We start from the raw sequence: 24283 nt of genomic DNA, 5'->3' as shown, positions 1-24283 counted from the left end.
CTCTCTCTCTCTCTCTCTCTCTCTCTCTCTCTCTCTCTCTCTCTCTCTCAAAATAAGTAAACATTTAAAAATAATAAAAGTGTTCTGATAGCTTGTTCTTTAGAGTAAAGTGTCTGAGGGTTGATGGAGGGAGGTGGGTGGGGCTGGGCTAAATGGGTGATGGGGATTAAGGAGGGCCCTTGTGATGAGCACCTGGTGTTGAATCACTAAGTTCTACACTTGAAAGCAATTTTACCATATGTTAACTAGAATTCAAATAAAAACTTGAAATCAAAAATTTTAATATAAAAAAACGTGCTCTGGTAATGTTGCCTGTAATGCTAGCCAAATGGTCAAAACAAAGGCACATTCTTTACCACAAATGACACCCTGTAATTGTATCTGCACAGCCTGTGTGGGTTTCAACTGGTCTCCCTGCCACCCTCTACCCCCAGTCGTGTTGGTTACCCGTCTCCTATATTGAGCCCATTGCTTCATGATGTTACCAGCTGGAGATGTTGTGTTCTACAAACACAAACCATCTGGTGAGAGAAAAGTTATGTTGGCACAGAGTAACTCAGTGTTCCCCCCCCCCCCCATACTGTGCACTGAGTATAAGGTGATAGAGGAACAGGAGTCAAGGATGTTTTATATGTGGTGAAGGAGAAAACTTGGGGATAAGCATGTTTATTTTCTCTGTTGTCCTATGGTTTTCAGGATAACTGATGGTATTTTTCCCCCCCAAATACTGTAGGTAGCCCTACTGGAGAACCTTGTGGAAAGACTTGTCTGGAAGAAAGAGACAATCAGTGGTTGGGGGTCACACTTTCCAGACAGCCAGGAGAAAATGGCTCCATTGTGGTACGCTATTGGGATTAGTCCACTCAGAAAATCAGGGGATCAAATATTCTGGGTGTGATGTTCACATCATTTGATCTACGTTTGTGTTTTATTCAGGCTTGTGGGCATAGATGGAAAAACATATTTTATATAAAGAATGAAAATAAGCTCCCTACGGGTGTTTGCTATGGAATGCCCCCTGATTTACGAACAGAACTGAGCAAAAGAATAGCTCCATGTTATCAAGGTAAGGAATCATTTTGGTACTACCCGGATCAAGAAAAACAAGTGAATGCCTTTAATATTTTTTTTATTTTCAATTTTGCATATGCAGAGAGAGGAGAAGAAATCTTATTAAAATAGCTGTATTTTTAACTACTCAAAGTATTTCTTTTTTATTCAATTGCGGTAGTGTGAGTGCAAAAAAATGTGCTTTGTGCTTTTAGGAATATAAATTTGTATGGTTACATTTGAATAATTCTAGAATTTAGTTGATAATTACCCACTTTTGCACTAAATATATTTTGAACTCCACATGAATGAGTCTAATGTGCAGAATATAGAGGACACTTAAAATCATGAAATTATGATGAAAAACTTGAGATTGAAAAGTCTGGGAAGATGAAAACTGTTTAGGTTTCTTGTTTTATCTTTAGCCTTCAAGAATATTTAGAAAGATTCAAGTGTAAGTGTAAGCAAATCTTTCCCACTCACTGTGTCTTTATTTATTTTTTTAATTCACATATATTCCTTGAAACAACAAGGGATTGGTATCTTAACTTTGAAAAATTTTCCCATGAAAATTCTAGATTGTTAGGTAGCAGTAGTGTAAGCAGAGTTGGGACATTAACACCTGAAGTGAGCAAAATTAGGGGTGAATGTCAACAGAGCATTAAAACCTATCTTAACAGAACTAAAATTCCAAAAATGTATCCTTGGAAATCTCAGAATTAAATATATATGCATTCCATTTTCCACTTTTTGTAACCAAAATGATCACTACAGTGTCCAAATAACCTTTCCCTTACTTCACAAAATTTTGACCATGCATGCAAATTCAGTTATTCTGTTAACTTTGGGGTCTTCTGTGGTATGGGATGTCTTAGAAAAACTCCTAATCTCTAATTGGCCTTTGGACATCTAGGAAGACAAAAGGTGAATTTTAAATTCTTAATGAAGTGAAACTCAGTCTAGTGTTCTGTATGTTTATCCTTCTCTTTTTCTCCGGGGTGTATGGTTGACACTTTAAAACCTTCTCAGAGTAGAATTTTGTGCTGTTGTTCAGTTATACCCAGCCACATCCTGCAAAACATTAAACTTACCTTGAACTTAAAACACCTAAAACTATGAGGAAATTTATTTTAAAAAAGGGCGGGGGGATATAAAAAGGAGTGAAAAATCATGCCCAGGACTATTAATTACAAATGACTTAATTGATTTAACTCTTCCAGTTAGCAAAGCTAAAACAAGGATGTGGGCCTGATTCTTCTATCGAGGTTTACTTACATCCGTTCCCCGGGAGAAGCAGAGCATTGTCTTCCCAGTAGGTTCCAGAAGCATCCAATTCATGGGTAGTGGGAGACCTGAGCTGAAGTTGGCTGCTCAACTAACTGAGTCACCCCAGGCACCCCAGGAAATCTATTTTAATGCAGACCTGGACTGGAAGACACAAATTCTAGCCGTGTCTTAGATACTCACTTGACAATTTTTTCGAGTGTATGCTGCATGTTCTTTCCATGAGAAAGAGGCAGAGGTAGCTGTTTTTATTGCTATTTTGCAAGAATATTTTTGGGGATTAATATGGAAGAGATTTTTTATCTTAAATTTTATCAAAGCTACTATCTTAAAAATGGGATAGTATAAAATATAGACTCTAAAAGGTATGTTAGTAAGGATTTATAAGATAAACAAAATTATGCAAATTTTGTCTTTTTCAATGAAATCCTGAATTTTTTGTTTTTTTACTTCATTTTAGATTATGTGAGAAAATTTGGAGAAAATTTTGCATCCTGTCAAGCTGGAATATCTAGTTTTTACACTGAGGTAATAGCTCCTAAAATACAGAATTTTAATTCTTAAGATTGAGACTTCTGGTTTACAGGTGTTACGCTTTATGGTAAAAATTGTATAACACCTAAATAATAGTTTTCTTAAATTTGAGTATATTACAGCTTAATTTTCAACACTCAATATTCAACATATTTTGAAAACCGGTTAATACTTAAGATGGCTGTGTCATGCAAGACCAACTAAAAGTCTACACTAAAGAATATGACTTGCATCAAAAATTTAATAAAAATAAAAGGAAGCTATTGTTATTTGCTTTAACTCATACATTTAAAATATTCAAATATGTTTTTAATTACCAGTTGAGGGGAAAAACATATGAATCCACATCTTTCATTAAAATTATGAGAATTGAGAGATTGAAGAATTTAATATCCTTTTAAATTAGACGTATTCCCAAACTCTGTTTTTCTCTAACACTCCAGGCAGGATATACAATCAAAGATCACAGTTGTATTCAACTTCCAAATCTCCCATTTTACCTTCAAAACCCATTAGGAATTTCTGAATGTTTTCTGGATCTATGCAGTCAGACTATCAAGCCTTGAGTTAACAATTTCCATAAATATTACCTAAAAAAAAAACCACTTTATACTTAAATTGACCTTTTTATAAGGTCAGGATCATTTAGGAAATTTAGAAATATGTTAAATAGGTTTGATCGCTAGAAGTTTTCATATTTCACCAAATATATCTGTTCATTCTGACTTTTGTTTCCTTTTCCTAAATTTGTATTTATCGTCAAATATGCCCCCAAATTCCATTGGATTTGTTTTTTTTCTAAGCTAACGTTGTTAAGGAAACTAGTCATTGACTCTTAGCAAATGGGAATAAATTAAATCCACTTTTTACTCTTTAGCAACACGTGATTATCTCCATAATAAGCACTAATGAATTATCCAGATGCGATTCACTTGCTTAGAAACCACATTACCTGTCTCCCAAAAGCTTTCTCTAGTATTCCATGATTCTTTCTTCAATTTTAAGGTTCACTGATGAGTGTGAAGGGAGAGTTTCTTCTATGAGATTGTGCTTGTAGGTGAAAATTCATTAGCTAGCTTCTCTGGCTTTTTTTCTGATATGTTTTTTAAATTCATAAAATGCTCAGATTTTAGAAATGTATTATCAAAATGTATTCTTGTCACTACTTAAAATGTATATTTGGAGGAGGTTTTGAGTGGATTAAACTTTGAAATGATGATAAACTGTTTTTTTTTTCTTACAGGATTTAATTGTGATGGGAGCCCCAGGATCATCTTATTGGACTGGCTCTCTTTTTGTCTACAATATAACTACAAATAAGTACAAGGCTTTTTTAGACAAAGATAATGAAGTAAAATTTGGAAGTTATTTAGGTACGGTAAAAATGGACAAACTCCAGTCCTCTAGGTCTTATAGATACTATTTCTCTTACTTATGATTACTAGTCTCTTCAAAAGATCAAAATGGCCAATAGCAATTAAAGAATTCATAAACTGTCACTTTAAGGATATAATCGATGAAACTTTAACTTAATGATTGTAATTATATATGTTAAATATTAATATTTACTTGTTAGACTAGAGAACTGGTTTAGTTTACTCTTACAAGCTTGTATCTTGATGCAGTAAACATGTTATCATAAAGGTTGCATCTATTGAGTGCTTACCGTATCCAAGGAACTTTTGTTTTTAAGTTTATTTATCTTAGAGAGAGAGAGAGAGAGAGAGAAAATGAACATGTGGGGGAGGGACAGCAAGAGAGGAGCGAGAATCCCAAGCAGGTTCCATGGGCTCTGTGCTGACAGCAATGTGGAGCTCAAACTCACAAACCATGAGATCATGACCTGAGCCAAAATCAAGAGTCAGAAACTCAACCAACTGAGCTACCCAGGCACCCACCAAGGAACTTTTATAGGCATTTGACACGAATTCATTGAATCATGTATGAGTAAGTGTAGTTTCTTAAAGGACCAGCTGAAAGTCAGTGGGGCTATCGACAGCATTCTACACAATGAGTAACATTATGAAGCATACGGATCTAAAAACAGCTCATTGACCTTAGCCTCATATGTTCTTAGAAAATATTTCCCAGAGTTTATTCTTGTCTTTCTCCTTCCTCTCCTCTTCCTCCCCCTCCATTGCCTCCTCTTCCTGTGTAGTAGGACACTTTATAGTCTGTATTTCTACAGAAACCCAAGATTTCTCAGCATTGATTCCTGTTACAGTAAAAAGGGATGCTTTTCCCATAGCTTTTTAGAAAACACAGATTTGTTAATCATATGTGCTTCAAATGTAAGCAACCTATACTCAGAAATAATTACAATAAGAAAAAGCGGTGTTATTTTTTCCCATTCATACAGGAAGAATTCTTTTTCAAACAGAGGGAATTTGCTTACAATTCAACATTTACTTGTTTGTGGTTGAAGTATATCTTGAAGTATTATAAGAAATATAACTTAGCATTATGCCTTCTGTCTTATAACAAAATATCTTACCATTTGTGTCCTCATACGGTTTTATCACTGTAGGAAGATTCCATGGTGAAAGAGTTGAAGTTTAGGGAGTTTTTGCTTAAAGTTTAACATGTTAAATTTTAGATCTCTAAAATATTTCACTTGTAATACTAGAAGCTAGCATATTCTGGTACTACATAGAGACCAACAGACCAGATGTAAAAGTGCTCTCTTTAATTTCTAGGACTTGGAAATGAAAGTCATGTGCCTAGCTTCATAACACAGACTAATAATTGCTTAAAGCATATGATAAATGAACAGTTTTGAATATTGCTATGCTAAATATTCTTAAAACCGTTTAGTGTAGTCTTTGGAATTCAGTCTCATTTGATTCTGTGAATGGATTTATGATGATCTATTTTACCCCTTGCAAATAATGATTCCCATGGTTGTTGTCCACTTTCTTTGAAGGCTACTCAGTTGGAGCTGGTCATTTTCGGAGTCCGCATACTACCGAAGTAGTTGGAGGAGCCCCTCAACATGAACAGATTGGTAAAGTAAGAATTACATTTTTACATTAATTCTTGACAAAACTTCAAGGAAACTGCATGAGAGAATGAGATACTAAAGGAGAAACTGCAAAAATTCTAAGGAATGAAAACTAAAAGTGATGAGCTGTGCACTGCCTTTCATGGTGAAAGTTGTATGGCTTTTAGATTAAATTTAACAGAAAAGCTTAAAGGAAAATTCTGAAAGTCAAATTGAGGCTTTTCTTTCTTTAAAAAAAAATTTTTTAACATTTATTCATTTTTGAGAGAGACAGAGTGTGAGCGGGGGAGGGGAAGAGAGAGGGAGACACAGAATCCAAAGTAGGCTCCAGACTCTGAGTTGTCAGCACAGTGCCCGATGCAGCCTGATGCAGGGCTCAAACTCATGAACAGTGAGATCATGATTTGAGCCAAAGTTGACGCTTAACCGACTGAGCCACCTGGGCGCCCCAGAGGCTTTTCTTTCTTGTGAGTAAATTGTTTTTGGAAAAAAAAAAGATCTCAAGATGTCTAGGGAATATATTTACTGGTTACCACGTTTCTAGGTGAAGGGATATTGAGCGAGCTGTATGTTTTGTGTAAGACCAGAAAGAATCAGATGTTCTTTCTGGTTCTGGGTTTTTGTTCCATTGTAGTGTGGACATCACTAAACTTTTCTGAGCCTTACTTTGGAAAGTGAGGCAAACGGCACTTTGTGCTCTAAGGGATCAAGACCATAGTCCCTGAGAAGATAGTTCAGGGAAGGCATATTAATGTGAATGTGGTTCCCTAAAGCTTTTGAATTACACCCAAAAGGATTTTTGTTTTTTTTTTAACTCCTTGGGCAGTTACAAGTTGTGAACGTTGATGTTTTGATCACCTGAGGATTTTTTTTTTTTTTAACTTGATAGCAGTCTCAGTTTTTCTAACTCTGTTCCTAATTGCAGGCATACATATTCAGCATCGAGGCCAGAGAACTAAACATCTTACATGAAATGAAAGGTAAAAAGGTAATGTCTCCACCTTTGGTATCACCGAGGGCTTTTGTGAATCACCCTGCTGCTTTTCTCAGTGACGGGATCTGGTTTGTTTTGGGCAGCTTGGTTCCTATTTTGGAGCTTCTGTCTGTGCCGTGGACCTCAACGCAGACGGCTTCTCAGACCTCCTCGTGGGAGCTCCCATGCAGAGCATCATCAGGGAGGAAGGCAGAGTGTTTGTGTATATCAACTCTGGCTCAGTAAGTCCAATCACTCACCAGCTGCAGGCCGTCTATGGTATTATGATACAAACTGAAGTTAGTTCAGGCTTCTGAGGCTATAGATTCTTAGGCTTATTTTACCGATGAAAGTAGAAACTCTGCTATTGTACTAATGCTCTAAAAATGAAATGGAACATTCTGGTGGGTGGGAAGCTGTCCCATTTTGACATTCCAGAAGTAGGAGATTAGTTGTTCTGGTGTTTTTCTACTGACCTCTTGAATTTCAAGTAAAGTTTCTTTTAGTTTTATTATAATGCAAATCTCATTTGAAAGAATGATTTTTATCTATCCCTCAAAATGTAGATTTATCATTGGTTCTGTAGTGAATGTCTTTGCTTACAAATATTATCAGAAGTAGAAGATAAAGTAGAAAATGTTTTTAATTTATTTGAAAAGAATAGGAAACAAGATGTGTTTGGATAAAATGTTAATTTAAACAATTTATGTAGATGATATTCTTGATATAAGAATATAAGGGAGGCACCCGGGGGGCTCAGTCGGTTAAGTGTCTGGCTTCGGCTGAGGTCATGATCTCACAGTTGGTGGGTTCAAGCCCCATGTTGGGCTCTGTGCTGACCACTCAGAGCCTGGAGCCTGCTTCAGATTCTGTGTCTCCCTCTCTCTCTGCCCCTTCCCTGCTCACACTCTGTGTCTGTCTGTCTCAGAAATAAACATTAAAAAAAAAATTGAAGAATATAAAGGGCACCTGGGTAGTTCAGTCAGTTAAACATCCAACTTGGGCTCAGGTCATGATCTCACAGTTGGTGGGTTTGAGCCTCACATTGGGCTCTGTGCTGACAGCTCAGATCCCAGAACCTGCTTTGGATTCTGTGTCTCCCTCTCTCTCTCTGCCCCTCCCCCACTTATGCTCTGTCCTTCTTTCCCTGTCTCTCTCTTAAAAATAAACACTCATTTTAAAAAATGGGCATAGTTCATTCCAAAGTAGATACAGTAGGTGTACAAGTAATTACTGCTTCTGGTTGAGTTATAAATTATGGGAGATGTTGTGGAGTAGAAACTAACCACTTCACAATTCAATTTAAAGAGTTCTGTTGACCTTATCTTGCCAGTCTGTCTTCTTGGCATTAAATAAAAACAAAGAATTGATAGGGCCTTGATGGAGTCTTCTTGGTCTGTTCCTTTGATTTAAGAGAAAGAATGGAATTGTGAGAAAAGTGACTAATTTCTTAAGGCACAGCAATTTTGGTCAGGATTCAACAAAGTAAAATCTGTTTCAAGAAAGTATTTGTAGTCTTAATCAATGGTTTTAGAGCATTTGATAAGGTCCTATATTAAGCACTAGCCTAAACACTTTGATTTGAGAGTGAATAGTCTTATACAGTTAAAAGATTTTCAAAGTTCCGAATACAGAGCAGCAAAGTTGTTAATTGGGATTCCCTAGACTGTGTTTCCACTTAAATTTAATAGTCAAGGCATATCATCGACAAAGTGATCATGCATATCTCCTTAACAGTGATATCAAGCATTAGGTTTTTTTGCACAGATATTTCACATTTCCCTACTCATAAATGGTCATCTTATACTAGCTGCATTCTCATCGTGCATACTTTTCTTTATAAACTAAACTTTTTGAAAACAGCTTGAAAAGTAATCCTATACACCTACAATAAGGCAGTATGTGATCTTTTTTTCCTCATTGAAGTCTTAAGCAATCCTAATGGGAAAAACAAATAAAAGTGTGTTCCTTTGATTTAAAGGGCAAGGAAGGAGCTGTACCTGTTAGGCTACCCTGTTGTTCTTCCCTCATTCCTACCTGGAGGCACCACTGTTGAACATGGGGTAATTTCATAACTGATTGCAGTTTTTAACCCTTCTGACCTAGATTATTCTTTCTTTGTTCCCTTCTTACTTCCTATTTGTTACCTCTCTAAAATGGCACTAACCACTGCCTGGCAATATATTAGTTTGGCTTGGTACTGTCTGATCTTCTCCTGGAAGTGTTTTTCTACTGCTGTGTTTTTAGGGTTTGAAAGAGGACTGAAGAAATAGGTGCTCAGTAATTGTTTCTGAATGAACTGAAAGAAGAATGATACTTGAATGAATCTTGCTTCCACCTGCTTCTACGAAAATAATTCTTAGAGGTCACCAGAGGTCACCATTTTCTGACTGGAGAATACTTGAAGAGTGATCACTACTTCTTGAAACCTTCTTCGTGGAACTTTAGTGCCTTTCTATTGTTTTAGGTCTATACCTTCTCGTCCTCTCTGGAGCCCATTCTCCCTTCTCTTTAAATTAGGATTTCCCTTGGAGTCCAGCTTTTTCATCCCTTATTCCCTGATAAAATAATTTCTGTTTTCGGTGCCGGTGATTTTTGTCTGCAGAGATGATTCATTAAAAAAAAAACACTGAGCAAATATCTGAAATGTAACAAAACCTATGGAAATAGCTGAGAATAATCTTAGTTCTGACCTCTAAGACCTCAAGTGTAAAAAAGACACAAACATGAGAGTAAAGAATTTAAGTTTAGGAGTTGTTTGGTTGGAAAATAAAAGTGGAAGGGTGTTTCATAATCAAAAGGAAACAACCTGTGTGATTAGGGGATGATGAAGAGACTAAGAAGAGGAAAGGATCTATGATGAGTGCATGGATTTTTTTTTTTCTTAGTACAAAGGAGTGACAGAGTTTAGAAAGAGGTCTGACAGTTGTTACTGCAGTGGCTCATTATTGTAACATTATTGAACGTCTCCTTGTTGGTTTTTTTTTTTTTCTTTTAATTTATTTTTGAGAGAGCACAAGCAGAGGAGGGGCAGAGAGAGAGAGAGAGAGAAAGAGAAACACAGAATCCGAAGCAGGCTCCAGGCCCTGAGCTGTCATCACAGAGCCTGATGAGGGGCTCACACTCACGAACTGTGAGATCATGACCTGAGCTGACCTCAAGTCAGAGGCTTAGCCGACTGAGCCACCCAGGTGCCCCTGAATGTCTCCTTGTAATAACTCATCTTTCAACTTAAGAGGTAGCAGTTGACCAATCCATGTTTCATTGCCGCTAGGATAAGGCTCAAGGCTAGCTTCCGTTGTGCCAACTCCTGAACTCAGAAGCCTTCAGTGGCTTCCTGTTCCCTAAATGGAAGTAAATTTCCCTCAGTATTCAAAATTCCACACCATGACACTTCAGTTTTTTTTTTTGTTTGTTTTGTTTTGTTTTTGTCTCCTTCATTCTACATACCATTCATAACAGCCAAATTCTTTGGAAATTTGTTTTGCTGGTTGTATTCTCTGCATATTAAAATTATGCCCATCCTTCAGTAGCCACCTTGAATACCATCTCTTATGAAATCTCTCCTTGCTTTTACAGTTAGATATGCTGTTCTTGATAATACAAAGCAGTCTGTGCTTCTCAGTCATTTCCATGTTCGTGCTAAGCCTTCCATGTAACTGGGCTTCTTCAGGAAGGGGAGACTGTCTCCTACACACACTGCTTGGTCCTCCTTCGCCTCTTTCCTCTTTGCACAGTGCATTGCCTTTAGTAGGAATTCAATAAATATTTGCTAAATTGAATTATCAAAATGATTTATTGGATTTTCAAAGCCAGGGATCATGAGTTCGACAATTTTTATGTCCTCTGAGCTCTAATCATACTATTATATGTGTTGACATACTTGATAAATATTTATTGAATGGAACGGAGATGTGTGTACTAAAGCTCAGTCTGTAGTTTGTCCAACTTGTTTGAAGCATTAGAAAAAATCCATATCCAATTACAACAGTAAATCATGTGTAAAGTTGTCAGAGAGGGTTATAATGACATCTTTTCCCCCCTTTTCTGTCTAGGGAGCAGTAATGAACGAAATGGAAACAGAGCTCCTTGGAAGTGACAAATATGCTGCAAGATTTGGGGAATCTATTGTTAATCTTGGAGACCTTGATAATGATGGCTTTGAAGGTAATGAAAAGTATCTAATTTGGTACTTGACTTCTGCTTTTAAAATGGAACATGGAAGATAATATGATTGGAGTTTTAAGTTGTTTGCCTTTCTATAGAAAATGGAGCCAAAATGTTATGCTAAGCTCATTTTCTTTTTGGTGTTATACCTGACTTCTCCTCACTGGTTAATTATTCTTAATTGATTGCAGACTCATTAGACCAGGCTATTTAACTCTATGTACAGTAAAGACACTGATAAGACCCAACAGAGGCTGGCTGCAGAGCTGGAGCAGGGTTCTAGAAGACCCCGTTGTGCCAGGCATCCCTTGTTCAGGTGCTACGTTGTGGGACGATTTGGTAAATGGCAGGAGAGCACGCTTAGCAATAGTGAGGGACAGCTGGCAGACCCAGTAATATTGGCTATTGACCAACTTATATGGAAGCCACTCCCTAATGCACTAGATAGTTCTGTCATAACTGTGCCTATTGCCTGGATATCAGCCCTGCTGTTGAAATACCTGTGTCTACCAGCCTTTCCTCTTAAAATTTACTTTTGTCAGTCTAATACGGAATGGTAACCAAGTCTGGTAAAATTGTGCATAGGATGATGAATGGGTTTGAAAGGAGGGTGTGCAATTTGTAGAGTTCAGCAAATAAGTATTTGATATTTTCAGGGCTCAGAATTGTCTATCTTAATGTAATCATTAGCAATTGGTATATGGTAATAAGTTGAAACTGAGTTGGATACAGGAAATAGATGAGGGAGTACTATAAGTTCTCGCTTATTTTTAATACCTCTTACGCCAAAAGGCTTCACTCTAATTGTTTAAAATGTGTTGGTCTTTGGGGCGCCTGGGTGGCTCAGTTGGTTGAGCGTCCGACTTTGGCTCAGGTCATGATCTTGCAGTCTGTGAGTTCGAGCCCTGCGTTGGGCCCTGTGCTGACAGCTCAGAGCCTGGAGCCTGCTTCAGATTCTGTGTCTCCCTCCCTCTCTGACCCTCTCCCACTCATGCTCTGTCTCTTTCTCTCTGTCAATAATAAATAAACATTAAAAAAATAAAATGTGTTGGTCTTCAAGAAGAAAGTTAGTGGGTTACTGACTATATATTTTGAATACTTTGAATATACATTGAATAGATATCACATATTGAATATATGGACTCTATTAAATGTAAGAGTATAATTTGGTATACAAATATTACCATTTCTAGAGTTTTACTATCTTATTAAAAATAAAGGAAATTAAGTATATATTTTTAAGGTTATGGTTACATGTAAGCTTTACATTAAAACTTCTATAAGGTTTTATTATGCTGTATTTCACAAGAGTCAGCAATTCTGATGTTTATTGAGCACTTACTTTGTGTCAGATGTACCATGCCAGGTGGAGAGTATATGCCATAATAAATGTAAATAAAAGAAATAGTGACACCCTTTTCTATAATTTTAAAATCAAATGGAATATAAAATTAAGACATTAAAAAAACCTTAAGTGGTGAAATTTAGGGAATTTACCTAATAAATATCTATGGATAAAGCCATGTTTATGCACCTTGACATTTCATAGATATTATGAGATAATGCAGTTCTTTCCTTGAAAAAGAAAATCATTCAGTAAGATACTTACTTTGTTATGATTCCTTATACATCTTGTTTTAATTGACACATTTGAGGAAAACCATTTGCTGTTTTGAATGTACTAAAATAAAACATGGGTGAGTGCACATGAGAAGTGATTTTTTTTTTTTTTTTTTTTTTTTTTTTTTTTTTTTGGTGGCATCAAAATGTCAATGACAAACCTGAATTCTTAAAATCAGATATAGTGGTGAAAAGGTCATGGACATTACTCCTGTAGCGAGGAGAATCCCAGGCAGTTTTCCAGTGGCGTGTGAAGGACAGAAAGTGTTCTGTCCATGAGACTTAGGAAGAGGAACTAGGGGAGACCTTGGGGGTACGAGGCGGTCTTCCAGACTGCATGTGAGAACCTAGGTTTCAGACAGCACTTTGTGTCCTAAAGTCTTCGGCTCTTGACTCCTAAAGGTAATGGTTTTATGTGTTCTATTCAAACACATATGATCATATGATTTAGGATTCTATTCAAATGATTATTTCTCATAGTTCAGTATATTTTTGTGCTATTACAATTTCATTTATAATTTACCTCATATTTACATTTAGTGACTCTATTAATGCTGATTCACTTCAGTGCATGCTTGTTTATCTTTTTCTACTTTATCAGTTCTAATTTTTTTTTTTTTAGTTTTATTGAGATGTGACTGAAATACATCGTGTAAGTTGAAGGTATACAACAGAATGACCTAATATATGGATGTAGTACAGAATGATTACCACCTTGCGTCTAGTTAACATCTATTCCCTCACAGTTAATTTTTTTTCCTTGTGATAACTTAAGATCTACTCTCTTAGCAACTTTGAAATAGATGATACAATATCGTTCACTCTAGTCATTACACTGTACCTTGCATCTCCAGAACTGTATCTTAGAACTAGAAGTTTGTACTTTGACCTTTTCACCCAATTCCCCCTACCCCTCAACTCTGGCAACCACCAATCTGATCTGTTTCTGTGAGTCTGATTTTTTTTTAGATTCCACATGTAAAAGTGAGATCCTACCGTGTTAGTCTTTCTCTGACTTATTTCACTGAGTAAAATGCCCTGAGTTCATACATGTTACCACAAATGGCAGGATTAATTTCTTTTTTATGGCCAAGGTAGCCTTTTATTTTTGCCAATGAGTAAGCACTTTGCACGTTTTCGATCTTAACAAGACTGTGCTGATTTGCAAGTGGGCTCAGCATGTTGTACTTCTTCACTGAGGTTTTTAATTCTTCTCTACCATATCTGCCTAGGTGAGAAAGTAAGGAACCTTGTCTTGTATTTCTTTGTTTCCCTATTCTTTACCGCATCTTCTATCTTATTTAATTATTCTGGAGTAGATGGGTGAAGTTACTTTTTGTTCATGGCAGTGTGTGGGATTCTGTAGAAAGGGGATGAAAATCTCACCTGTTCTTTTTCCTTCCACGTCCAGTCATAGATGCAAACAGACTTAAAGTCCTTACTATTCACACTTTCGTGGTGCTTTGTAGAGGAGGCAAGTTATTTTTGCATTCATTATATCCTGTCCTTTTTCTTTTTTTAATTCAATAGGAAAAATCAGGCTGAATTTCCTGTGTACTTAGAAAAGCAATGCAGGCCATTTTCTAAGGAGATAACCAATTTGGCAAGAGTCCAGCATAAAAATCTCATCAAGAGTGTGAGGAAGTTAGGGAATAGGTACATGAATAAACCTACATGATGGACACAACTGACAGCATTTTGGATTTCATCCATAAAATTGATACGGAAAAACCACTTATATTTTGGCTTAAGTTTTTTCACCTTGAGCATTGACTTCTAGACTGTATGTTTGAATATTTTTTAAGCAGAGCCATAATGAAGTATAAGCTGTGTATTTATGTGCCCCTGAAATGTTGATATATTATCATATCATTAATTGAGCAGTTCTTTTGACTGCAGGAGTTTGCAGGAGAGGAAAACACTGGAGATAGTCTGTAGTGTTCATGATTCCGTAGAGCATGGTTGATGGGTGAACACAGGCTCTGGGAGCCAGACCGCAGTGCTTATATCCCAGCTTCTTCATATCTTAGCTCTGTGCCCTTTAGCAAGTTACACTCTGTGCCTCAGTTTCCTCATCCAAGTTGGAATCAAAAAGTACTTATTTGATAACGTTTAAAAGTTACATGAGAAAAGCCCCTACTTACAGTGCCTGCATTATAATAAAATTGTGTTTATTTCCATTGTTAGCTGATGTTAAAATTATTTTGATTATGCTAGTAATTGTTACAGTTTGCACTAACAATGAAATAAAATGTTCTAAAAATTGTCAGTGTTTTGCTCTATATGTTGTGTCCCAAACTGACTTGGATAGGCATGAAAAAAACATTATTAATAATACGTATTTTCCTTATTCCTGTAATGTTTGCTAACATTTAGTATGTTCTGTAACAGATCCAAATGTAATCATAGGAAATAAGAATTTGGATCTATATATAAGAAAGGAAAAAACTGAATATAGTCCACAAGTCTTCTGCTTGAAATGACATTGATTTGGGCTTTTTTATATTTCATTTGAAAGGGCACATCTGTATTGTGTCAAGACTTGTGCCTTACATCACTAGTGCTAGTGACTTATCGCGAGAATTTCTGTGTGTCAACAGCTTCATAGCCCCAGGCTCGTTAGCTTTACGTATCATCGAGAATGAAGATCCAGGACTCTAGTTTACTAATGATGTAGCCATAGTAGTTGAAGTATAAACCAACCCTGACTACTGAGATCCATGACAGGTCTTGCCTTCAGTGGCCACAGAATGCTTTCCCCCCACTCCTTCCCTTACCTCCCTCTTCCTCTCTTCTTCTCTCTCTTCCTTCCCACTCCTTCCCCTTATGTACCTGTGAGTATTTAGTTTGCACAGGTATGGCTCCAGCTATTTCAAACTCATTGCCATTGTTCCTGTGTCCCATGCTGCCCCTTAGTCCACTGTCATGATGCAGGCTATTGTCTCTGTCTAAACTGCCTTTACCCCTTTTTTTTTTTTTTCTCACCTGGCTATGACCTGTCACTACTTTAATCTTGGCTTGGGTGTCCTCTTCTATGTGAAGCCTTTCCTCATTTCTACCACCTTCTCATATGTGGTGCTTGTATTCTGGTTTTACGTTCTCTTCTTCCGTGCTAGACCGCACTCCCTTTTCATGGCCCTCTCCTGTATGGCTGGTTTCTGTCAAATGCCCAGAATACAGTAGGTGCTCAATAGTTTTCCACTGAATAAATCAACAAATGGGTGTTATTGCACATGAGGATTTAAAATAACTGGCACAAGTCAAAAGAGCGCGACCTTATTATGTTTAAACAATATATATATAAATTATGTCTATTATTTACTTTTAGATGCTATTAGAAATTGTACAGCATTTGGCATAGAATCATATCAAAGAGGTATTTATTCTCATTGAACTAGCAGTCAGCAATTACCACCGTAGCTGTTAAAAAGGTTTCAGATCTGATAGAAGTATTGACTATCATGAAAGCAAACTTTCTGTATTTTGGGTTTCTATGAAAGTAATAAGAAAACATTGCATGTAAATGAACCTATGACTAAACCCAAATAAATGTAAAACTAATGAAATGCTCTTGCAGCTGTAGAAAATTATTTTTCTCCTATGTGTTGTATATTTATGGCCCTTAAGCAATCATGTCATTCCTAGTTTGTTTTCTTTTGCTTATGTCAGTTGATGAACTCTTTTATTTTTTCTCTTGGCATCATAACCTGATACGAATCTCCATAAAGTCATAAAGATGATGTAGTCATTACTTTACAGAACAAATTCAGTTTCCGAAATCCAGTTTGCATGTTTATACTTGGGTGGGTGGATACAGATGTTCTTAACAAATACCTTAATTACTTTCATTAGAACAGGAATTTAGAGGTCATTTTGCAAATAAAGTAAAACCCAGAGCTCAAAACAAGGACTCTTATGGTTATAATATTCACAGATGATAATTTATTATGTGCTCAGGTCTGCTCTAAGCACTGTACATGAGTTATGTCCTATGCTGAGGGTGAGTTCTCTCATGATCCCAGGCTATCTGTGAAGGAACTGAGACACAGAGAGGTTAAGAAGAGGCCCCTGCTGGGGGTCATGCTTTGGTGGTTTGGCTCTAGAGGCTGGGCCCTTAACCATTACTAGAGTGTCTTTCAGAGCCATTTGCTCTTCGTCTTCCAAGCACAGACTGTTTTATACCATTCTGCACATTGTTATGATGACGGATGCATTTTGTGGTGTTTGTTTTCTGTGTAGTGAGTATTCATTTCTTGATAAGGAACTTTCATATGTGATATGAACTAAGTAGCATGAAAGTCTTCAGAGTTGCATTCTTTCTATTAAGAATTCATTTTTTTCTGCCATTTAAATCCTTGAACAGATGTTGCAATTGGAGCTCCACAGGAAGATGGCTTGAGAGGTGCTATTTATATTTACAACGGCCGAGCAGATGGGGTCTCACCAACGTTCTCACAGGTAGGGTACTATTCTGCTTTCAAGAGAAGCATTGATGATAAACGGTTCCTGAAACTTCCAGGGTTAACGTAGATTTATTTTTCTTAATTTCCTCTTTCAAGTACTTAATGTATTCTATTTCACCCTTTTTCTTGTAATAACAGTAGTTGGTCTCATTTTGAAGGTCATTAATAACTCTTTGGAGTCACATGTTTTCTCCATAATTAGGAGTTCTGGTTCACATCCATTCTAGTTTGTATTTAATCTAGTAAGGATTTCCTCTGGGGGCTCTTGGGTGCCTCCACCTCTTGATTTCGGTTCAGGTCGTGATTTCTTGGGATTCTCTTCCTACCTCTCTCTCTGCCCCTGCCTCCCTCACACACATGCATGCGTGCTCTCTCTCTTGCTCTCAAAATAAACTGAAAAAAAAAATATTTCCTCTGCATTCCATCAAATTTATGTTCTGAGATAGTATCCGTACTCTTTCAGATAAGCCCATGTGGATTTGATTAACTGTGTCTTGCAGTGTGCCTAAAGCCCCATGTTTCAGGGAGGTCGCACAGGGAGAGCAAACACATGATACTCTGATTCTTTCGGGAAGCAGCCGCAAGATGGGAGCTTTTAATAAAGTTCCCTGGTCTAACTCAGACTTGACTTTTGTCTTTCGATAAATCGGGATATTTCAGTGTATAGGAAACACTCCATACGTATGCAGAGAAGAAAAGTTTTTCCAAAGATCTTTTTGTGGAAATATTAGCTAATACTGTTATTCTTGATTGAGCAAAATAGGTAAATGGCTCTCCATATTGAACATGAAACCTCTGTACTTGTCTAGTAAAAACTATTGACTTTCTTAGTATGAATAGTGGCCAGACACGAATAAATCTATCTGGATGTGAAATTAGACATATGGAATAGGAAACACGTGTCTGATGTCAGTTGTCACACGCTAGGAAGCAATCTGGCCAAATGGGGTGGCTTTCATCATAAGCCTGAGTAGTAGGGAAATAAATACAAAGCCTGAAAGAAGACTGGGGAGAGAGAGTCAGGACTGTTTAAGATCCCTTCTGTATAATTTTCTCTTTGTGGCTTTTTCTAGTCAGAAAGTGATTTTTTTCTTGGCAAAAAATAGATGTTATCTGCCCAGCTCAAGCTGGCAATTTTCATTTCTTTTAGATGCAAGTATTTGACTTAAATGCATTTTGTTACTAAATGTGCCTAGGTGTTGTAAGGCTCATGATTTAACTAGATCGTTGCTGCTTTGAGATACTCTTTGAGATATTTGAGTGTTAAAAAACTGCTTCCTACTTACCGATTTTTCAGAGAATTGAAGGACTTCAAATCAGCCAATCATTAAGTATGTTTGGACAGTCTATATCTGGACAAATTGATGCAGATAATAATGGATATGTAGGTGAGTATTAAATTGACTATTTCATAAATTGAAATGAGCTCTATTGGGGTGTTGCCTTATTACAAAGTACATAGAACTGGTATGGAAAAGTCCTAATTTACTGGTAATTTGTTTCTTTCCTTTTTAAAGCTTTTTTGAATGCAAGGATGGGTCAGAAATGATCAAATAATTAGTCAGTTGTACCGTGTTAGTTACTTGACATTTTATTCCTTGTTCTTGAAAAAATGAAAGGCACCCATGAAAATCAAACATGAGGTGCTGGAAAAAAAGACACTTTTTTGTACCTTGAGAGGAGATTCCTGGGTGACTATGTGTAGTCTAAACATTGAATTTTTTAGTAAACTTTATAAGTTTTTATCATAAAATTTGTTTACATTGTAAAGGGATGAATGTTATTACAGATGAATAGACTCAGATAAATGTGGAATGAATCCTAAGATGTAAGTATATCTTTTGTAATTAATTTTCTGTAAATAGTGTTTTGATACAGTCATAAGGTGATACATAGGTATTTGTGGCTGGAAAGCAATTCTCTTTGACTAATGATGTTCATTAATCTGTTGTTTTTCATCCTCCAGATGTGGCAGTTGGTGCTTTTCGGTCTGATTCTGCTGTGTTGCTGAGGTAAGGTTGATGCATTTCACTGCTTAATGACAATTGGGCTTAATTGTAAATGATGGGAGGCAGTTTTTAAAATTGGCAGTGGTGGTGACCTCATAATGCTTTTTCTTGGTATTATGAAATTTTATTGAACTTTAGGATTGTATTTCCATCTTACGTGGCTATTATAATTAAATCCTCAGGCAAAGCCAGTATTTTTAGAAACTCAAATGAAAATTTCTCTTGATTCATTCACAGAAATGTAATTGAGTATATATGCACTTACTACTAATAAGGCAGTTTCATGAAGTTACTTGGTCAATGGAAACTGAAAAAACAAATCCAATTTTTTCTAAAGGAAAAGTAATATTGCTAATTTTATTTCCTTCTTAGGACAAGACCCGTAGTGATTGTTGAAGCTTCTTTAAAACATCCTGAGTCAGTAAATAGAACAAATTTTGACTGTGTTGAAAATGGATTGCCTTCTGTGTGCATGGATCTAACACTCTGTTTCTCATACAAGGGCAAAGAGGTTCCAGGTTATATTGGTAAGGATGGCCTTACAGAATTTACCCTGAGTGTGTACTTCACTCATTAATCTCATGGTCGTCTTCTGAGCCCTGACATTGTTTCACCTTAGAGGTGAATACTCCTTTCTGCCTCATCTTTTGGATTCTCAAGTTACTCTAACCAATGAGTGGGCAACAGTAAGAGGCTGTATATAGTTTTCTGAAAATTATGACAAGAAGTAAATCAGGAGTATCACCTTGCTGTATTGGGGTGAGCTAAACTGAGCTTAATATATGAAATATCTTTAGAATAGAAAGAACATTACCACAGCTTCTTCTTTGTTTAACTGGGCTCCTTTCACAGCTGGAGCTGGCTTAAATTGGAAGTCCTGAGAGGGAGATTGTTCTCTTTATATTTTGTGTTTTGAGTGCATGAAGAAGCTTATCTCAAACGTAGACGTTGATTTCAATTTTCATAAGTAACACACATCTCTTGAGGATTTCCTGACTGTCAGCTTCTGAGAGCCATGTCCATTCCCTTTATATAGGTAGCTCTCAGTTGCCCGCTCTGGAGAAGAGAGTATTGATAGGGCTCATGCAAAATTGTGGTTAATCTCAAATCACATATATGTGACTTTATGCACATTAAATTTTTTCTAGCAGGTTATGTTCCTAATTATGTTACACTTAAGCTAGTATTAGAATAACTACTAATGAAACTAGCCAATGGTAGGAGAGTGGCATACTTGGGTTTATTATCTGGACATTAAAATTAGATAAACTTCATGAGCCACCCAGGACCTACCCAGAGTTGATTGTATTCATGGCCCTGCAGACTCTCATCATCTAAACATCACAAAGGGCAGCAAATACACTGAATCAAACTATGGATATGTAATAGAAATCTCCTTCTGAATCAGCCTGTAATGAGAGGTATAGAATGAGCTTAGTGTATCTACTTTAGAACAGACTCACTTTTCGTAGTGCACTGCAAAAGTCCTGGCTAGGCATACAGTAGTAGGAAAGTGGGCAAAACTAACCTGGTTACAAGAAGTGGCATTTTCAGGGCATGACCCCAGTAACACAGACAAATTGATGGATTAGCTGAAAGACAGACGTTGAATTGATACGACTATCTCCCTTTATGTAAAATCCGTTTTGTTGTACTACCGATTCCATTGTGACCAGATATTTTTAAAAATGTTTGAAAACAAATGTATGACACTCGTAAATAATCACAGCGCTGTTACAAAAGCAAGCTTTAGAGTTGCATAGAATGAGTCCTTGGGAGAAATAATTCACATGGTAAGCATTTTTCATAAAAACCGATGTTTTGCCACTTACTGTGAATGGATTTTTATTCACCCTTTTTTCCTTTACTTTTTGCCTGAACTCCTGGTGATGAATTGTGGATGGCTATTTCAATTACTCTTTCATCTCTGAGGCACTGAATCTCCGCTATTGTAATTTTGAAGCCAATTGATTGGGACTTCATTGTTTATTTTATAAATAAAAGTCAGGTTAAAAGATTTATTTGAAACTTGTAGGAGTAATACAGGTTTTATCCTTATGTTTCCTTGAAAAAAGTAGATAAAATCGCTCCGAAAGAATAAGTTACTCCCAAGATGTAAATGAAAACTTCAGTAATTATATAAATTCTTTAAAATATCACTTATGAATTTATTGCTCCTATATAATGAGCGATATCTCAGCAGACTGTTAATGTAGCTTGTTTTGCAAAGAATTCTTTTAGATTAAAAAAAAATCCCTCTTTCTTTGTAATATCTGTCTTGGAATTTTTTTGGATGCTTATTAATTTTCCTTATATTTTTGATTATTGAGGATATTCTTCAGCAGATGATTATCTACTATGTGGTATTTGAAGTAAATATTACTAAACTTCCAGAATATTTATTCAGAAGATGTCTATATTTGGCACAAACCAACACTGGAAGGTCAAACCGGAAACCAATAAAAACATGGAGAAGACTAATCAGGGTCTAGGGCTGGAAAAGGAGATGTCTTTGGGTGAACTGTTTATATAGGTTTGACTTTTGAACAATTTGTTCACTTTTCATTTTGAAAAATAATAAAAATTAATAACCTCTCAAGTCAGAAACAACAGTGAACCCCACCGTGTATAAAATTAGTGATACGTGATACGTGAGTGCAGTATTCTGTCTGTGGCTCTTTAGTTGGACATTCTAAGAACAAAAGGATTCCAAAGAAATATGAAACTTAGAACTTTTATGAGTAGTTACAATTTTAGTATTGTAGTTTTGAAACATATATAGGAAGATTAAGTAAATACCTGAAGATGGTAACAGTTAAAACTAGAAACCTAGAGAAAAGTTGATTGATATAACAATTTTTTCAACTTGTGTTTTCAATATGTGTCGTCTTCCAGATTTCAGGTTAGTTTTGAAAAGCCACTGAAATAAGAAAATACTGGATATCATTTTGACTATTTTCATTTCAAAAATAATAAATGCTTTTAGGTACTTATTTGCATTAACTGCAATTCTCTCTACATTTTTGCAGTTTTGTTCTATAACATGAGTCTGGATGTGAACCGGAAGATAGAATCTCCATCAAGATTTTACTTTTCTTCTAATGGAACATCTGATGTGATTACAAGCAGCATAAAAGTGTCAAGCAAAGTAGCTAACTGCAGAACACATCAAGCATTTATGCGGGTAATGTAGACTAGTTTTTTATTAATGAATGTGTAAACTTCAGTATTACCACTACAGTGAAAATCTTACTGCATTGGTATCTTTTTATAAAATGTGGTTGAAAAGCAGATGTGATCCCCTCCTGAACTAGCTGGCCTATTGTTACAGAGTTAAGATGTTCGGCAATCCTGTGATGTGGCTAATGCAGAGTCCGCATTTTGCATCTTCTTTATTTCACATTTATCACATTTTTACTGTGTCATTCTTTTTAAAGATTTGCTTTTTCCTTTCTACAATTGCTATTTTCCTATCCCTGTTTTATATGCTTCCCTAGAAATGTACATATTGAGTAGCTCTGCTGAGCCTGAGATCTGTTTCCAGGTAGGTTTTACTTTACAGCGGTGTGGTAGGGAAGGGTAGGGTGGGGGCAGGGAAGTTGGTTTGTTTTTCGTGTGACTCTAATGAAGCAGAAGCCATCGTGACTGCGTTTGGATCAGGTCTTTGTCCCCATGCCAGCATTGTTAGTGATGTCAGTGGGAACTCGCACAGTTGCAGCGTGGTAGGGATCATCTGTGGGCCAGGACAATGACTCTCAAGATATTTGGGGGTATGTCCTGCCAAAGCACAGCCAGTTTCATGTTTCTTTTATTAAAATACTCATTCCCAAACTGATCATCACGTTCCTTGCGTTGGTCAAATTTTATCCTATGGAGCAGTGCCAGGTCGTTTTCATTAGGGAATGGTGTACTTCATCAGAAAATCTACGGCCACAAAGAAGCCAAACTATTCCCAGGAGCCCCTTCTGGGATTGCAAATAGTAGCCTCCACTTAGAACTTAATTTTCCCTTGGATACTTATTCCAAGCAAATGCAAACAAGCATCAAGGTTCTAACACTATTAAATGCTAAGAGCAATAATCCCTATGCTATTTCCTCATTTCCCTTAACACTTTTTATTGTACTAGAATAAAGCTATGAGATGGTTGAGAACCAAAAACATAGAATGATACTAATGTAACCATCATTTATATGTTAGGGATGAAAGAGGGATTTTTTTAATACTATATAGTTGAGATTGTACTTAGTCTCCAAAATTGACTCACCTATCATTGAGACCATTTTCAAGGCAGTAAAAGGGCTGACATTAGACATTCGCAAAGAAACATTGTGTTGAATTTGTATGACAGGAAACTGATCTGACTTACTTAGTTATTCCTGTGTTTCTTGGCATTGTTCCAACGAGTAAGAGTTCATCAAAAATTGTGTATTTTCGTTGGGATACATTTGTAGTAGAAATGACAATTTAGCAGAGGTTTCTTGACGCACATTTGTAATGTTACCCTGGTGTTGATGGTAGCAGGTTAACAGTGATTGACTTTCAGCCATATTGTCAATGTCAAACAAAAGCATTTACCTCTGGGATTGGTACACAGTAGGGACTTTTTAAAAAGTGATAGAAACCATTATTAAAATTAAAACAGGTCTAGTTGTTATTCAGGAAGATATGGGAAGATAATGAGTGCATTGTCCATTCCCACCAGCCTGGTAACTGGAGGTATTTCACAATGCTGATAGTACAGTGCTTCTAGAGTCCAAAAGAACCTGATACTCTTTTTTTTTTTTTTTTAATTTTTAGAAGATGTATATTTATTTTGAGAGGGTGAGAGAGAGAGAGAGAGAGAGAGAGAGTTGGAGAGGGGCACAAAGAGAGGGAGAGAGAGAATTCCAAGCAGGCTCCACACCGTCAACACAGAGCCTGTTGTGGAGCTCGATTTCATGACCCTAGAATCATGACTTGACCTGAAATCAAGAGTCAGACAATTAACTGATTGAGTGACCCAGGCACACCAGAAACTGATATTATTCTGCCTTCTTAATGATAGTAAAAAAAGAAGAGCAGTGGTCAGGACGCTTGGATTGTCTGTCCCTTTGTTCCATAAAACTTGTCCAGTATCAGGAATATTAATGGTCATATTCTACTTCAACATCACTTAAAATGAAGTGAGGTACACTTGTTAAT

At 36.5% G+C, this 24283-nt stretch overlaps 1 protein-coding gene across 3 annotated transcripts in view; it reads left to right on the top strand.

Annotated features, from left to right (window-relative positions):
• ITGA4 (integrin subunit alpha 4) overlaps positions 1-24283 on the top strand; it is an 89245-nt gene that overhangs the window by 18925 nt on the left and 46037 nt on the right. For 2 of the 3 annotated variants that reach the window (XM_049615411.1, XM_049615412.1), the window contains 13 exons: positions 734-840; positions 937-1066; positions 2795-2862; positions 4112-4241; positions 5792-5877; positions 6795-6857; positions 6947-7084; positions 10898-11009; positions 16993-17087; positions 18390-18480; positions 19059-19104; positions 19474-19628; positions 22131-22285. In XM_049615411.1, the coding sequence (XP_049471368.1) occupies positions 734-840; positions 937-1066; positions 2795-2862; positions 4112-4241; positions 5792-5877; positions 6795-6857; positions 6947-7084; positions 10898-11009; positions 16993-17087; positions 18390-18480; positions 19059-19104; positions 19474-19628; positions 22131-22285 (1376 nt within the window). Of the gene's footprint in view, positions 1-733; positions 841-936; positions 1067-2794; positions 2863-4111; positions 4242-5791; positions 5878-6794; positions 6858-6946; positions 7085-10897; positions 11010-16992; positions 17088-18389; positions 18481-19058; positions 19105-19473; positions 19629-22130; positions 22286-24283 lie in introns of those variants that run through there. The other variant, XM_049615413.1, reaches the window with a different exon arrangement.

Source organism: Panthera uncia (genome assembly GCF_023721935.1).
Source record: "Panthera uncia isolate 11264 chromosome C1 unlocalized genomic scaffold, Puncia_PCG_1.0 HiC_scaffold_3, whole genome shotgun sequence".
Taxonomy (NCBI): Eukaryota; Metazoa; Chordata; class Mammalia; order Carnivora; family Felidae; genus Panthera; species Panthera uncia.
Note: the sequence above shows the minus strand (reverse complement) of the source record. Positions and strands in the feature narration are given on the sequence as shown.